At 42.3% G+C, this 16,901-nt stretch overlaps 1 protein-coding gene across 7 annotated transcripts in view; it reads right to left on the bottom strand.

The window, feature by feature from the left end:
• Positions 1-16,901, bottom strand: part of TANC2 (tetratricopeptide repeat, ankyrin repeat and coiled-coil containing 2) — an 848,255-nt gene that overhangs the window by 420,001 nt on the left and 411,353 nt on the right. For 6 of the 7 annotated variants that reach the window (XM_019523590.1, XM_019523591.1, XM_019523592.1 and 3 more), the window contains one exon: positions 11,534-11,644. The exons of the other annotated variant lie outside the window; for it this stretch is intronic. In XM_019523590.1, the coding sequence (XP_019379135.1) occupies positions 11,534-11,644 (111 nt within the window). The remainder of the gene's footprint in view (positions 1-11,533; positions 11,645-16,901) is intronic. 7 annotated transcript variants of the gene reach the window in all.

Here is a 16,901-nt window from a genome sequence, read left to right as displayed (position 1 = left end):
CAAAGGTGCATCTCAAGCTGGTCCAGAGAGGTGATACTCCCCCTCTATGTGACACTGGCCAGGCTGCAGTTGGAGTACTAAGTCCAGTACTGGGCGCCGCACTTCAAAAGGGTTGTGGCCAGCCTGGAGAGGGTTCAGAGGAGGGCCACCCATCTGGTGAGAGGGCAGCAGGACAGGTCCTACGAGGAGACACTGAGGGACCTGAACCTGTTCAGCCTCAGCAAGAAGAGCCTGAGGGGGGACCTGGTGGCTGCCTACGAACTTATCAGGGAAGATCAACAGCAAATAGGTAGAGCCCTTTCTCCCCAGCACCACCTGGGGTGACAAGGAACAATGGTAATAAGCTGATGGAGAATAGGTTTAGGTTAGAGAGCAGAAGGCAATATTTTACAGTTAGGTTGGCCAAAATCTGGAACCAGCTTCCCAGGGAAGTGGTCCTCACCCTTACCTTGGGCAAATTCAAGAGGATGTTGGCTGATCACCTGTCTGGGGTCTTGTGAACCCAGCATTCATTCCTGCCTGTGGCAGGGGGTTAGGCTAGATGATCTGTTCAGGTCCCTCCTGACCCTAGCTACTATGAAACTATGAAACAATGAATGCAAGGGTTACTAGAATAGACTGAGGCCGGTGTCAAGGCATGCCTGCAGCCTGAGGCTGCAAGTCTGCTTAAAAGGGCTGAGTGGTGCTCTCAGCAGCCACTCCAGTTACAGAGAACTGGGGCAACTGCATTAGCCTGGGATCAAAGGTAGGTGTGGAAGCTCAAGAGCTTCACTCAGCCAGGCCTGACTGATCAGAAGCCCTGACAACATCAAGATCTAGTCCAATATGAAGAGCCTATTCACATCTGCTTCAAAGTTAAAATGAAGACAATTTATATTGCTGCTTGTGGCAAAGATCTACAAGCAGAAAGCTCTACTAGCAATACCTTCAGAAAATTCCTTGAGCTGATTTTGTGGTCTGTAACAACATGCCTATTCATACATTTCCTTATTGATAAGCTGAAAGGCTACAAGCAGCACTGGAAAAGACAAGCACATGGCCTAGAAAGCTTTCACTTCCTGACAGAGGTGCTGAGAGCAAGCATCTCCTTGATGGAGAACTCGACTGTCACCTGGGAGCTACCAAGAATTAAAAGATAAAGGGTGTGAGGCTGCAGGAAATTCTGTTGCTAAAATCTTAAACTAGCTGTGTGATTTTTTAAAGTTATTTAAAACGGTTCTGAATCTGTTTATATAAAGAAGATGGCATCTTTAGATTGGTGAAACCAAGCCCCATATCACACAAAACACTAGTTATTATTAGATCACACTGTGAAACTGGAAGAACATCAGTATTATCCGAAGCTGTTTAAGAATCCATTTAATAACTGCATCGTGTAACAGCAGGGACTGAAAGTTGCAGAGCTAAAGATAACATGTGCACAATAACATGTAATTTCCAGAAGTGCTCTGGCCTTCTCCCTTTGACAAGAAGTTCAATAAACCAAGATAAGTGGTTAATCCATCCAACATACTCATATAACTAACCATTTACGGTCTTTCAACACTAAGGCTGTATCAGGTTAAAGGCTAAGTTTACATAATAGTAGCTCATCTATCTTCCGTAACTCATAAAATGCTAAAACAATCCTACCACATTCAAATACTTCAGCCTTAAAAACTAGCTTTTAGATTTTTGTTTCCAATTATTAGTATCTATCATTTGTTATCTAGATATCACTATCTCAAAGTACAATGGAAAAACAGACCATTTTCCTCTGAATAAAAGCCTCAAAAATGTCAATGGTTTCCATGGGAACCAACAAATTGAAGGACTGTGGTTCTTTCTGGCAATTAGGCCTGATCACACTGATTCTACTTTCCCTTCAGGTCAGTAAGTTAAGTAACAATGGGATAACTGAAAGGTTAAACAGTACAACCACTGGCAACTTCACCTTTTGTCTCTGCAATTCTTTAGTGCTTTCGAACAAGGACAGGCTTCTGGTTCTATGGAGGCACTGGCAGGGATAGTTACAACACAGGAGACTGCCAGAATACTTTAAAGACATTTAAAATATATTTTTCTTTTAATTTGTTGCCTACACCATCCTGATAGAAGGGCAGAAGAGAAATATGTTTCACCATTGGAATTTTTTTTCTTCAGCAACACATGCATGTGAAAACTGATTGTTAAAAGGCTTCTAGTGAGAGCCACACTGCATTATATTTAAAGAAAAAGAATAACATTTATTGTGAAAAGCAGCATTAAAATCCACAATAATAAATTATATGGGCCTCACATAGAAAAGAAAGAGACTGAAGCAGGGACATATCCCAGGTCATAAAGACTTCAAAACAAAAAAAGAAAAAGCTCATTATCCAACAGCTGGATAACAATAAATATAACTGTGATGGCAAGCAGCCTTTCATTGTTAATGGAAAAGGTACCCATTGGGATATCTAATTCAATTATCAATCAAAATAGATGCCTTTCAGCTTAATTTGGAGCACCAAAACATCAGCTGACCACACATTTAAGATTCACGGCTAAAATTTTTAAAGAATTTAATCAAATTAAGAGATAATGTTGTAACATGGGTACCCTTTCCATATGTATGTATGACAATGGCAGGGTAATCAATCATGCAAAATGCAACTGAAAGCATTAACACAAAAGGCAATTAGTTGAAAGCACATTCATTTCAGACACTGTCCAATAGATTTCCTGAGCATTTATAAAAAAAAGGGGACATACTTTGGATGCAAAGTTCTAAACAAAAAAAGATTCAGGCTCTGAAAATAATCTACTAAGCAAAATAATGTGACTAGTTTGCCATGCATTACACAAAGCTATGATTAGATGTCTGAATTCATGAGATAACAATAACAATAAAAATACTATGGGATACCATTACATATTAAGTCATGAATGGTGGAGTCAATACCACAGAATCTGCTGATGAAGATCAAATCTTCCTCCTCCATGCTGGGCCATGCTAATAGGGAAGAGGAGAGATGGTGGCTGAGCACTAGGTCTCAGAACTATCCTCCCACTGAAAGACAGGACCGCAGGGCAACTTCCAACATACTGTTACTCTTTGGCTAGAAACAACATGCAAACCACTCTATCACATGGTGACAGTAACATATAATCAGAGCCAACAGAAGAAGGACTGGTCCCAGCCCTGCAAGATAGACCCTACAGTGATAGGAGGGGAAGAAAGGAACCTCTTTTCTCCCAAATATGCTCTGAAAAAGGGCAAGATTTAACTCTGAATGAACATGATCACAATGATAAAACTACATGTAGTTCAAAGGGGAGCTTGATTCCCAATACTATTTTTTCCACTGTCAGCATGGATGATGACTAGGATGGGATGATTTTGAAATAGCATGATAATAATTTACACAACTGGACCGTATTCTGCCCTCATTTAAAATATATGAATTAAATCCACAACTTCTTGAAGAATCTTATTACTTTCCTCTACACAAAGAACGTTGAGCATCCTGAACATAATGCTCAGATCATAAAATCATAAATACTGGAACTCTTCGCAACAACTGACCTCCCCCACAATAAAAAATGTCCTCTCTCAGGAGGTCTTTGCCACCTTTTCCTTGTCTTTCATTTGGAAGAAGAATAATTAAAAATGTAGCATTTTCTACATAGTTCACATGGCAACTTGTCAAAAGAAATACAGCATGAGACAGGCACACAAGAGCAAGCATAGGATAACAGGCACTCAGAAACCCACCTGAAATTTGCCTTCAGCCTTAAGCATTTTAGCATCAAGCAAATTTTCATCTCTTGGCACTTCACACTGTGATGAGCATTTCTATAAACAAGGTAGGTAAGGTCCTCTCCCCATTGGTATTTAACGTTTTAAACTGCCTCTAAGTCTATAATTAATTAGATTTTCTGTCACAGATCACATTACGAAGCATCTTCACCTCTACTTAAATGCTGGGCTGTAGCGTTTTCAGCCTTGTTTGTTAGATCTTCGAAGTGTGCAGTTCACACTACCTTTAATTTTAGCTTAAAGGACAAATCAATTTTTGACAGCCCTGAGAACACACCCATTTAAGGTTAAAATCATTCAGAGAAATTATTTTAAACCTCTTTGAAAATGCTTTGGATGTAAAAGTTGCTTGGTTTCTTAAGGCAGGATGGATTCTTATCTTAAATGTGCCTGGCCACATTATCCTATGTAGCAAAGCATGGAACAGTTATTTTCGATACATATTCTAACCACTGTTGAGATGACGCACAAAGCCTGGGTTGTTTAGCCACATTTTAGATTCCAAAAGTAAAGCTGCTTGTTCCACCCTGACTTGGCTAGTCTTGCCCAGAAACAAAGGAAAAGTCTCTTTAACTTACAGTGGTCTCCCATCTGCCTCTAAGCTTCTCTGTAGTCTAGAATATGTGTTTAGCTACTTTCTTCCTGCCTGCACCATGACCAGCAGGTACCCCCTGTGACCAGTCCCCAGTGCTGTCTACCCATGTTAGACTTCACCCTTCTAGAAGTCTTAATTTTTTCTTTTATGAGTTTTACAAAGGCCCTTTCACTTAGCACGGGGGGGGCGCAATTATTTTGGGCAGAGGGCCGCTTACTGAATTTCGGCAAGCCATCGAGGGCTGCATGACAGGCAGGCAGGCAGGGGCAGATAAATATTAATTTGCTAAATTTGTTAGGGGCCCTGTGGGCCAGATAGAAAGGCCTGGTGGGCTGCATCCGGCCCATGGGCCGCATTTTGCCCACCCCTGCCCTAGCAGCTAGTCCTTCCCAAGGTCTCATCTCCTGGGCCCCCTCTCAGCCAAACCATCTCCAGCACCGATGAAAGCCCTGTATTAACATCTTTGATCTGTTAGGCAAACAGAGCTTATTTATATTTTTGGCTTCCTTCCCAGTACTAATCTAAGCTTTTAATTTGTTTTTTTGGGGGAAATGACATCCCCCAAAATGCCCTGCTATTCAAAAAAGACTGTGATGAGCCATAGAAGACCCAGTAATACATGCTCTGGGTTCCAAGGATCCTGTCGACTTTGTTCAAAGGACAGAAAGAATAAAGAGAAATATTATTAGTAGATGTTAAGAATCATGAACCAAAAAGATGACAAAGCCAGAAGGGAAATACAGAGCACCTGAGTGAGAGACTAACATAAGAGGGATGGGGGAGAGGAGGAGAACGCAATGAGGTTACAGAAAATACAGTGTTAGCCAACTAACCCCAGGGCTGGGGTAAGGGGAGTTGTGACACTAAGAGAGAAAGAAGATAGATACAATGGTCTGCAATAGTGGAGGGGGTAGGTTGGAGAGTTTTTTAGTCTGTATAGAATCGCACTGTGGGGGTCCTCTTCCAGTGGAGCGGAGTGGTCCATCATTGAAGATTCCTCTCGGAGTCCATCAGGTGTAGAAGGGGGTTCAGGTGGTCCCCTCTGGGTCTGGTCTGGCGGCAGCCAGTCTGGCAGGGTCAGTGTACTGGCAGTGGCCAGTGATGTGCTTGACGTAGATGTCACGGGACCAGTGGATGGTGTTGGACACTATGAGGCAGCGCATCAGCTTGGCATAGCAGTGGGAGACGCAGCAGGCATGCAGAATTCTCTTGTTGCTGGGGTCCAGGCTCCAAGTGCTCCCACAATGAGCGCGTCGACTGTTACGTCATAGCTGTGGCCCCTTGGGACGTCGGCCAGTGAGGCATACTTCTCCCACTTGCGAGCCCTGGTGTCGGTGAAGGCTCGGCACTGGTTCTTGAAGGGGATGGTGACATCCATGATCACAATCTTCTTGGCCTCCTCGTTCGTGATAACAATGTTGGGGTGTATCTGGCTCTCACAGCCTAGGGCGATGTGGTTCACGGAAATCTTCCCTGCTGTGGCCATGATGGCCCTCACCTGGCAGCCCCAGACAGCGTTGTGGTGGAGCTGCCAGGCTCTGGCGTGAGGCCTGCAGCTGCACACCACGAGGGTTTCTGCTGCATAGCCGCACCGCTGGCACTTGTCCCAGTGGCCAACGTGGACAGCTCTGTTCAGAGGCAGGCAGTTGAGGCGGGCATGGTGGAGATAGCGCCAACCCATGAAGCGTGTGAAGCTCCCACTGGGCATGAAATGGTTGCTGGAGTCCCACTTTGAGGTGACACTGAAGACCTTGCCCTGGTCAGGTTTGGCCCTCAGGTCACTGGTGTACTAGTTATGGACTACATCCTTCAGAAACTGCTCCAGGAAAGTCCTCATGCGGGGCATCACAGTGATGTGGTCGGCGTGCGGGGCTCATTGCAGAGAGACCCCCAGCTCCCAGTGCTCCCCAGTCCAGGTCCAGGTGCAAGTGATGCACTTCCCAAGGCAGCGCATGGCATTGCGGCCTTGGTTCCACAGCAAGGCAAAGTCCCTGCCGTTTCTGCCGAACTCACCCTCCAGCAAACCACTGAGGAAAATGGTTAGGTTGTGTCCAGTAGGTTGCCTCGTGATCCTCTTGCAGGTGGTCTCCTCAAGGGCGCTGGCAGTGATGGTACTTACCATTGGGTCCAGACAGGTCAGGAGGCAGAAGGCATGGGTGACCACCACGATGTCAAAGCGGTCTCCCATGGGGGAGATGTTGGCACCTCCCTGCCAGTAGGGGATGTGCAGCATCTCATTGCCGGCCCTCAGAAGCAGGTGTAGCCACTTCTTCAGCAGCTGCCGGATCTCAGCGTACACCTTCTTGAGGGCAGTCTTGGGGACTGCCAAGTTTCTCAGGACGAATGAGACATGGGGGATAAGGAAGGTGTTCACCGCATCTATCTTCTGCCAGGGGCCCAGCAGGGACGAGTCTAGCTTGTGAGCATCCTGCATAAACCTGTTGATGGTCTCCTCCAGCATCTGCCTGGCCTGGTGGGTGGCCAGTGGGCTTCCTGAGGTGGCAGTAGTCCTTGTTGCCGCACAGGTGCCTCATCACCTGGTCCTAGATCATGAGGGTGGAATCCAGGACGCGGCTCTTCTGCCTGCCGTCGATGTGCAGGGAGGCGCACTTGGAGATGTTGAAGTGCAGTCTCATCCACCTGGCCACCTCAGACGTCACGTTCAGCATCTGCTGCAGCTGGGCGGCATCTTTGGCGAAGAGGACGAGGTTGCTGGTGCAGACCAGGATGCACCACACATGCATATACTGATAAACGAACCACTAATATGTGTTTGAGTGAGATGGCTGAGGCTCAATTTACACAAGACTGAGTTAATATTAGCCAATGAGGACAACCACAGGTTCTGAAAAGGATGGCATCTGTCCCTTCAAGTTAGGATGTGTGGCCATCTGTCTACATTTGAAATGTAGGGAGCCCGGATAGGAAGATGAGGCATCTATGGTGGCTTTTTGTCACTTTATGTATACAGTCAAGGAGCAACAGATTTTACTTCTAAATCCAGATATTGTCACTGCCAAACTTTTATCTCTTCAAGACTAGGTTATTACAATGTGCTTTATGAAGGTTTTAGCTTAAATTCAGCTGGAAACTGAACCTGACACAGACTTCAACTGCCATTTGTTATCTTTTATGTTAGTATCCCAGAATTTAAATTCATTGCTTCTTAGTTTCCAAGTGAAATATATAGTAGCATTTTTTTACTTTGAAATGTGTAAATTACTTTTTACCCTACCTGTCTTTCTCCTTATGCAGAACTGCAGGTGGAGAGGGCAAACTGCTGACAGATATTTTTATTCTTTTTTGGGGGGGGGAGGGGGAAGGGGGGAGGACACTTTTAAGGTTAGCCCCTGTTTAAAGCAGATCAGATGTGATAAAGTTCAGGGCCTAGCATTCAAAGAGGGAGAGGTTTGAGATGGCTTGTCACAGAACAAAGGAAGTATTTCAGTATTTAATTTGCCTGATGAATTGATGATTGGGTTGAGATGAGATGGCTCTGCTGACTTCCTCATGTCCCCCTCTCCCCCTCCACTCATTGCTTAAGCAGAGATCCCTTCTCCCCTCTGCCACAACAGGGACTGTAGCCAGCATGGGGTACATTAGCTAATATCGAGAGATGTCTCTGTGTGTCTCTCTCTCCAAATTCACTGGGATAGGCAGACAGATCAGTGACTGCTTAAGGCTTTTGGAGCTAATCAACAGGCAGCTGGTAAACTGTTTAAGAAGTTTGAAGTAATGTAAAACATGCTATTGTTTTGCTTTTTGGGTGATAAAGACTTATCAGCCCCCCAGCTGGCTCGCTCACCTGTCAGTTTACTGCAGACAGTATGACAAAGCAGGGAGGGAGACTGAAAAGCTCCGTATCGTCAACAGATGCATGCACTGCACACCCCCCTTGCCTCAGAGTGTTAGCCTGGGGTTGGGGGCTGGCAACACTCCTGCCCCTTGAACAGCAAGCAGGGAAAAGCCTGGGACCGTGCAGGCAGACCTCCCTAATGAGAGTCCCGCTGGGGGCTGGCCACGCTCCCCTCAGCTCAGCTCCCTGCAGAAGGGAAGGGAGGGCTGCTCTAGCACCTCCTGGCTTTTAGCCTGAGCCACTGCAGGCACGTGCTCGAATTTCCTCAGTCCAGAGAGACTATCTGTCTAGTTTCAACCCAGTTCAGCCTAGTCAGGTTAGACTAACCTGCAAAGATTGAATCAATTCAGGCTCAGGCTTTTTGAATGTCTGTCCCTAGCCTAGAAATCTGTACTGGAAATGCCAAGCCCCATATTCTTTACACATAGATAACTTCACTAAAACGTGAGCCAAATAGGAATCAGGAGTTTTAGAGTGAAATGTTTCAGAAGCTTTGCCAGTTCCCCCTTTTACTAAGTATGTAATAAAGCAGACTAGTCACAATACCTCAATGTAAGCGAGAGGTTATATTCTAATAAGAAAAAAATTAACAGAAGGCTAAAGTTTTCTTCTAAATTTATGAGTGGAAAATTAGAACTCCATCCCTCACATTACCTCTGTTTCCACAATATGAACTGTGCATCCAGATAGTTAACGCATAAGCTAGTTCTACCACAAAAGAGAAATAAACAGCCATGAAGTACTGCTTCCAGGTACATACCTCATTTTAATATTCCAAAACACTGCAGGGGGAGGAGGGGACAAAGGAACAGAAAACTGCATACTATACAAACTTTTCTGTGTAAAGGGATGTTTCAGTTTCAAAAGCCCTTCCTCAATATGTTGTTCTATTCTTATCCAGCTGCATCTCACGTATTGCAAACAAATGTAAATAGCTGCATATTTGAGGTTTACACAGGCATTCAAACTCAGCATTCTCTAGGATCTAATAAACTGTAGTTCTCTCGCTGGAAGAACTGCTGGATGCCAAATGTGTACTCAGACATCAGGGGGTCAGGTTCCCCATGACAGGTATCTTAACAAATAGATCTAGACACAAAAAATTCTCCAGGCCTCCCATAATCTGCCTGCTTTTACTCTAAGCCAGTGCTTCTACTGGCATCAAAGAGGCTTTTTAAAGCTACCCTTCTTGCACGTTGGGATGCTGGAACCCCCATGTTATTTTACATGTTCATCCATGCTTTCAACAAGCTGGAGAAACAGAACAGAAAGCAAAATATAAGATTTCACTGTTAAAGCAACATTTCTGCCCTGTGTCTTTCCCAGGTCTTCGGGATCATGTCAGCATCTTCCAAATTTTGTCTCATATTCATATTTAGAGAGAGAATGAGAGATTTTTGTATTTTTAATGTAAAGTACACTGATCAATTATAGTGCTTTATAAATACAATCATGACAGTGTTTTTTCCTAATTATGATTTTCATAGTAAGAAGTATTTAGACAGAAGGGACAATTTTTTATCAGCAATATCTTCTTTGCAATATATCACAAATACATTAAGAATGAACTTTTCTCATAGCAAACATGGCCTTAGATGAAACTTTCTCCAAGCATCAATGCATTTTTCTTAAAGACTTCCCTCTACTTCAAACATGTTACATCAGGGGTGTCAAATTTCCCAGCCACCCTGGACTGGATCCAGACAGGCTGACAACAGACCTACCACTCAGGTGAGTGGTGGTGGTGGGACAAGTAGTGCTGCATCAGCTCAGGGAGCTATAGGGATTGACAAAGCTGTCCCACACCCTCACATCACACACTAATTCCTGGCTCCTCAAGGAGCTCCATGGGCTAGGTGAGTAGGATACATTCATCCCATAGGCCATGTCTTTGACATGCCTGTGTTACATTATAAAAAGCTGTTTAACCACCAATCTGTAAAAAAACAAACAAACAAACATGGCTTTTCATCCACCAGTTTATTTTCTTTAAATTTATCTCTGACTGAAATGATCATCTGCTTTCCAGGCGGATACAATTTGAAAAGCAAGACTTTACATGCGCCTACACACGTGCAGGGAGAGTGCTCTAATGCACTGTAATTACAATGTGTTGGGGCAGACTTGATTAACTGAACCTGCTGGAGCATGGTAATTACCATGCTCCAGCAGACTTCAGCATCATGTGTATCAGCATCCCCATGCTGAAAAATGGCAGCAGGGGTGCTTTAACTAAAGCTCATTGAATGAGCTTTAGTTAAAACACCCCTGCCGCTATTTTTCAGTGTGGGGACACTGATGCATGTGATGCTCTGGGAGCTTTAATTAGCTGTGCTAATTAAAGCGTCCCTCCCCCCCGCAAGCCTCCTGGAGCACATCTATAAATGCCATGCATGACCAAATTCTATTTGGAACCATATTACCACAGTCCAGGAATATGAGGATAATATGGCCCTTTGCTTTATAAATTACTGAACAGTCAGAAGAAGAACCTGCAGAATTCAGCAAAGATTTGAAAACAAACACTTCTTGCTCCTTTAACAAAAGACTGATCTTCAGCCTACTCTAGCTGTAACACCTCTGACACAGCTTCCCAACCTTAATGAGGTTTCCAAGCAACTAGTCCAAGTTCAGAAGAATCTGGGAAATGATACCGAGTTCTCAGCAAGATACAGCTATATAAAGATTTAATGGAATTCACACATCTGCAAGTGGTCTGTCTGCGTTTGGAGATATTTTGAAACTGACTGCCCAAAAAAGTCAGACAAATGTAAGGTTAAGTCTAGGAGATCATTCAGTTCTATTTATGCTTTTAATCATTGTACTCCAGAGGCCTGTAACAAGATGCATACATTTTCAGAGTTCTTGAATTCTGTGGGATACATAAACTGATAGCTACCTACGAAATAAAATGCAATGCCCTTACATGCAGATATTCAGGAACGTATGGCCATTGTACTAAATGATTAAGGGAAGAAATACACCAGCAGTATATGTTTGATTCCAGCATCTCTGAAGATGTGTCATTAGAAAACAGCATTCCTATTTGATCATTTTTTATTCAGCTATAAACAGCTCTATAGTAACTTCTTAATATATTTTTGGAGGGGAAGGGGAATTGTACACACAAAGGGCAAAAAATCAGTTAGAAACTCCCATTCAGTCTGCAAATCCATAAAACTCAGCTAGGGAAAGGCCAAGCAGTTATTCATAAAAAGAAAATACAAAGCATAGGAAATGTTGCTGAGCTGGAATGGCCTGCCTTCCTCATCTAATGCAGAGACTTTTCATGCATGCTTACCAGGGCAGTATGCATCAACGTCCAGTTTCTGTGCTGAAGTAAGTGTTGGTGAGCCAAGCTCAGACTCTGGAATTCGAGGGCTCTCAACAAACTTTGCCTTCCTCAGGGGGGCTAAAGAGAAAGGAAAGAGGAGGGAAGCAGGAAAAAGAAAGAAGAAAAGAGAAAGAAAGAGAGAGGTCATGAGTAAAGGGAACAGCAGGCAACAGATGGAAACACTTAGCTAAACGACACACTGTCAGACTCATATCAGGTTACTCTTTTTTGGGGGGGGAGACAGCAAAAAAATTATCTGCATTCTTCACAAAGGAGATGGGTCTTGTTAAAGAGCTACAACAAACTGCAACATTTTACTTTAAAATGGTCAAGCACCAAGGCTTTGTATTAGTGAGCAACACTCTTTCTTTTTTCTCTCTGCTTCATTAAGTAATTCTTTTATAGGAAACAAATAGATCTGTATAAACAGCTACAGAAAGGCTAAGATTGTTAAGAAATCTTGAATGTGAAATGTTGGATAATTAATATATTTCATTTGAATGGAAGCCTCAATTTTAAATATAATTTGCATTCAGTAATGTCAGCTCTAGAAAATTCAGTATTAAATATGACTCGTCAGACTGAATTAAATTGTTGAAGAAAGAAAGAAATCACCTCATTTCTTAGTCTTAGAACCCCACTTGATTGGAGAGATTTAAAAAAAGAAGCAAAAATGTTTTGGGGGTTTTAGATACTACTTGAGCTGATATAGCAAAATATAGCAAAACAATACTGACTTTTGGTTCTAAAGAGAAGTGATTAAATTATAGATTTGAGCTGTCAGCATTCTTAAGGCACTGGGTTCTGGGATATCTGTGTGTAATTAAACATAATTTTATAGAATACTTTTAGTACCAAGATTTTAAACAGCAAATTCTTAGCAGGCATGAAAAACAAATCTAGAGAAACATGTGGTTCATGGAGGCAAAGATAACTGGGTTATGTTTGACAATATTCAGAATGAAATAGATCATGAAAGTTGCATTTGAATGAATTCACATGTTCATTAAGGTGCAAGTCAATTTGAAAAATTATTTTAAGAAAACAGTATAATCGGTTCCATGTCTAACATCTCTCTGAAGCTCATCCTCAAATTATATACTTTGAAAAACTGTTTTATACTTGTCAATCCTGAAAATTAAACCTGGGGCCTGAAAGTCAAGCTGCTTCCTTACCCTCACATGCACCACTTGTAAGAAGGTTTTCCAGGTCAAATTCTGACCTTACTGGCAGATAGTAATCTCACTGATGTTAATAGGATTATAACTGACTTGCCATGGATCTGCAAATCAGTTGGTGGTTCAGAAGATGATGCAAAAGAAGTAATAAAATGCAGCTCACTTACTGGGTATGTCTACATGTGCAATTAATGGGAAGCAATACACTCCAAACCAGTTTGAGCCAGACTAAACTACTCCTGGGTGCAGCATCTACATGTGCACCCAGGAACAGCAGCAATTTGAGCCAGGGCGGAACAGGCCTCTGGCTCTGGGTGGCAGCATCAGGTGGTGAAGGGGCTGGCTGGGGCACAAAGGTCCTGAAAGTGTACAGCTATGTGGCTAGGTGGCAGGCAGGAGTCCAGTTGCCAGCTGGCTGGGTTTAGCGAGTGCAATTTATGCCCACAGTCAGCATCTACACATGCATTTAACCGCAGTAAATTATCCCAGCATAAGATAGTAATGTAGCCTAACAGTTAGCATATGTAGATGGTGACACTTTGTTTCACAGCTAATAAGTTTACTTCACAGGAAAGTGCATGTGTAGACATGTCCACTGTGTGGGCAAGTAATCTGATATGTGCAAGTAAAAATTTATGTGACTTCCCACAAGAGCAACTCCCAGACTGAATACATCCAGAGGACTGGATTCTGCTGTGTGTGTCACTGGTGCAACTGCAGAACAACTCTAGAATAAGACTCTTGGGATTTATACTAATGTAATTTAGGGGAGAATCTGTTTCAGTGAAGCTGATCTGCTGAGTAACATTTTTATTCTGGCACTTTCCACAACACACACTAAGGGATATTGAAATACATACACCACAGTCACCTTGGTCTCCAAGGTTACACTGTGCAACACAATCCACACTGTGCAATGTGATGCATTTAAAATTTTAACTTATAAAAAATGTCATTAGCTAGTTCATAGTTCACAAATCATGAAACAGTGTGCCCATAGTTATGGAACTGAGATAGAGGAGGAGAGAATAAAAATATGATGATAATGAAAATGTGTAAATAATAATTCTACTGTAACATGAACATAATATTTAGAAGCAACCCAAGTAGTCATCTAGCAAAGATAATTTTACTAACAGTTCAGCAGTAATTGTACTTATGCAGGAAAACACACCTAAAAGTATGACTGAGGCAATGGCCTGACAACATTATCTTTACTGTAAGATCTGGCACAACACACATCATACTTTTAGAAGAAGCAAATCTTTCTAGCACCATTTTATTACTGTTCAAGTAAAAATTGGAAGGACTGCAATACAACATACAAACAGCTACTAGCTTGTCTTTTTGTTTGCAATGGTTTTGGGCTAACCAATTTCAGAGCCATGATATAATGTTACACTGAGGTAAAACTGAACAAAAGGAATCGTTGCAGTTCAGAATATATAGCATCCTCAGACTAAAAAAAATAGCGGATCATAACTGCATTTCCATTAAAGCACTGAGATAACAGGAGATCAAGGCTTAAGGGGTTATTTTGGATCTCATATTAAGTAGTAGTAAAATTCACAAAAATAAAAAGTTTCTCTCTACTGTTGTGAGTCTCTTTCCATTCTTATCTCTCATTCTGTAAGCCAAAGGTCTCTATTTCATTACAGTATTTATCTAGATTTCAGACTTATGTAACTTCCAAACTAAAGGCCATCCATCTAAAGCCCTTGGTGCCATGGCAAGCATTTAAAAATGCTTTCTTTAGATTTTTGCTCTTCTTCTTAATAGTAGATCCTCTTTTAATCATCTCCGTTTCTTCAGTTGAGAACCTACATTCATAATAAACTATACAATTCCATTTTCATTCAGTGAGATTTAGGCATGTACTTAACTGCTGTCCTGAACTGGGGACATTTCCTCAATCAAAGTAAATTTTATAATACGTTCCATACAACACACAAAACATTTGCTTTTTATCCTTTGCTTGGTGTCACATTTGCATTACAACACTGCACTGAACAATAAAAAATGTGAACACTTATTTAGCCTCCAAATTGTGTGAATATATTTACTGGGGCTAAAGGATGTTATAATGTGCAGCAGTATCTACAATAGCAGAACTTGAGTCTATGCTGAATTTAGGACGTGAACACTATCTCCAATGACAGCTGAATCTTAAATATCAATCGAACCTTGTTCAGCTAACAGGGGTAAAAGTGAGTCAGTCACAATAATGACCTCTTTCTTACTTTGAAAATGAATTTGATGCAAAATGCTGAACTGAAGGTGAAGGCAATCAGGACTTGTAGAGATGATATCTTTTATTAGACCAACACGATTTAAAAAAAAAAAAATTCTTTAATTGAACTGAAGGTGAGGCAGCCAGCAATCCTCCCTTTCTCCACACAGCAAGTACATTAGGCAGCAAACTTTGTTAGGCAGTACCTAAACTTTGTTCAGGAGATGCTACTAATATATGTGAGAGGGCAATATTATTCACTGATAGGACCTGTGTCAATAAGAACATGAATAGCTGTAAGATAATCACTTTGGGTCATAACTAGCAGGAATTGGATTCAATTCATTGAGAAGAAATTAAAGCGTTGTATCCTACTCCCATTCTTCTGAGCTCTCTCATCTCTATGATTTACTTGTTGTAGGACACATGATAATGATCATAGCTACTGCCCAATGTCCACTTCCAGTATGTCTTGAAGTGGACTGCATCATGCATGAATACAACAGCCATAAATGGGTACTCATAGGAGCCATATTTATTCGGCAAAATATGGAAGTTTTTGTACTGTTTTACACTCAATTTCTTCCTCGCTGCATCTTTAAAAGTGCTCTTAAATTTATGCCTTATGTTGCTCTGGCTCTTCTTTGCAGTGAATAGGGAAAAAAGGACTGAAAAGCAGAGGACACAAAAGGATGAAAGGCAGTAACAGACAGGAGGCTTAACTGTAACTGAATGTATGCAATGTCACTGAACATGCGTAAGGTATCTTAATTGACCATGGCTCCTCATAGAGGAGTTGTGGTAAAAATCCATCTCACCTTTGGGCAGTGGACACAAAAAACAATGTGAACAAAGAAGAGGAGCTTTGTTAAACACAGGCAGCTGTGACAACAGTTGGTTTGCTTGGCCTTAACTGCCTCTCTGTTATTCAGAGTGATCTGGACACTTGCTAAGATGAAATGTACATCAGGGCCATCCATCTGGAGGCTTGTGAGCTGAAAGTGGCCTGTGAGGGGTTCAGTTGTGGCCCCTGGACTCCTGCTTGGCTGCTCTTCCCTCCTTCAATTCTGGCTGCAACAGCAGTGGCGTGTGTGGTGGGGGTGCTCCAGGGTTCCCTTCTGGCTTGTGCTGAATGCTGCACCGCACATCCCAGCCCAGGTAGCTCAGTGTGAACTTAGGACCACACAGTGCAGCATTTTGGGGGTGGGAATGACTGCATGGCATGCAGTGCAACAGCAGAGGGAGAAAGTGCTGGAGCATGGTGTAGTGGTGGGGTGGGGCATGGGAGCATGGTGCAGCAGGGAAGGGCTTCTGCATGGCATGTGGCTGATGGGACACTCGGTCCCCAGCTGCCTAGAAGTTGGACAGTCCTGATGTACATGATGGAACTGCCAAAGGCTTTAGTTACAAATATGTTTTTCCGTGTATAAAATCAGAGTTGTATGTGTCTCTATGCTCCCCATACTAGAAAAATCAGGAGTTCCTTGTGCTCTTACAATGACACCTTTAAAGCTATTAGTAGAAGCTCTAAAATCTCTAGGTCAAAATGCTGAAGCCAATTTTAATGATATTCTGCTTAACCTTCAGGGCCTGGCTTACTGAAGTTTGAAAAATCAGTTCTGAAAGGTATGTACTAGTTTGACGAATGCTTGCTAATTCAGCTCTCAGTAACATTACAAGTTGCTTTTCCCCAAAATCAGTTATATCTAATGCCCCCTTCCTTCCTTCCCTGATTTCCTTTCTTTACTAATTTTACACACTTGTGAATTTAATTCTCATTTATTCACATCATGTGTATGATTTGATAACTGGTAGACAAGATGTAATATCAATGATTTAAAGTAATAGAAAACACATTCACACTATACACACCAAAAATTAGACAAAAATCAGTTGTCAATACCTGCACACCCAATACCTATACACA

The sequence above is a fragment of the Gavialis gangeticus genome, unplaced genomic scaffold (assembly GCF_001723915.1).
Source record: "Gavialis gangeticus isolate Ggan-Ray unplaced genomic scaffold, GavGan_comp1, whole genome shotgun sequence".
Taxonomy (NCBI): domain Eukaryota; kingdom Metazoa; phylum Chordata; order Crocodylia; family Gavialidae; genus Gavialis; species Gavialis gangeticus.
This window is presented reverse-complemented; position numbering and strand designations above follow the sequence as displayed.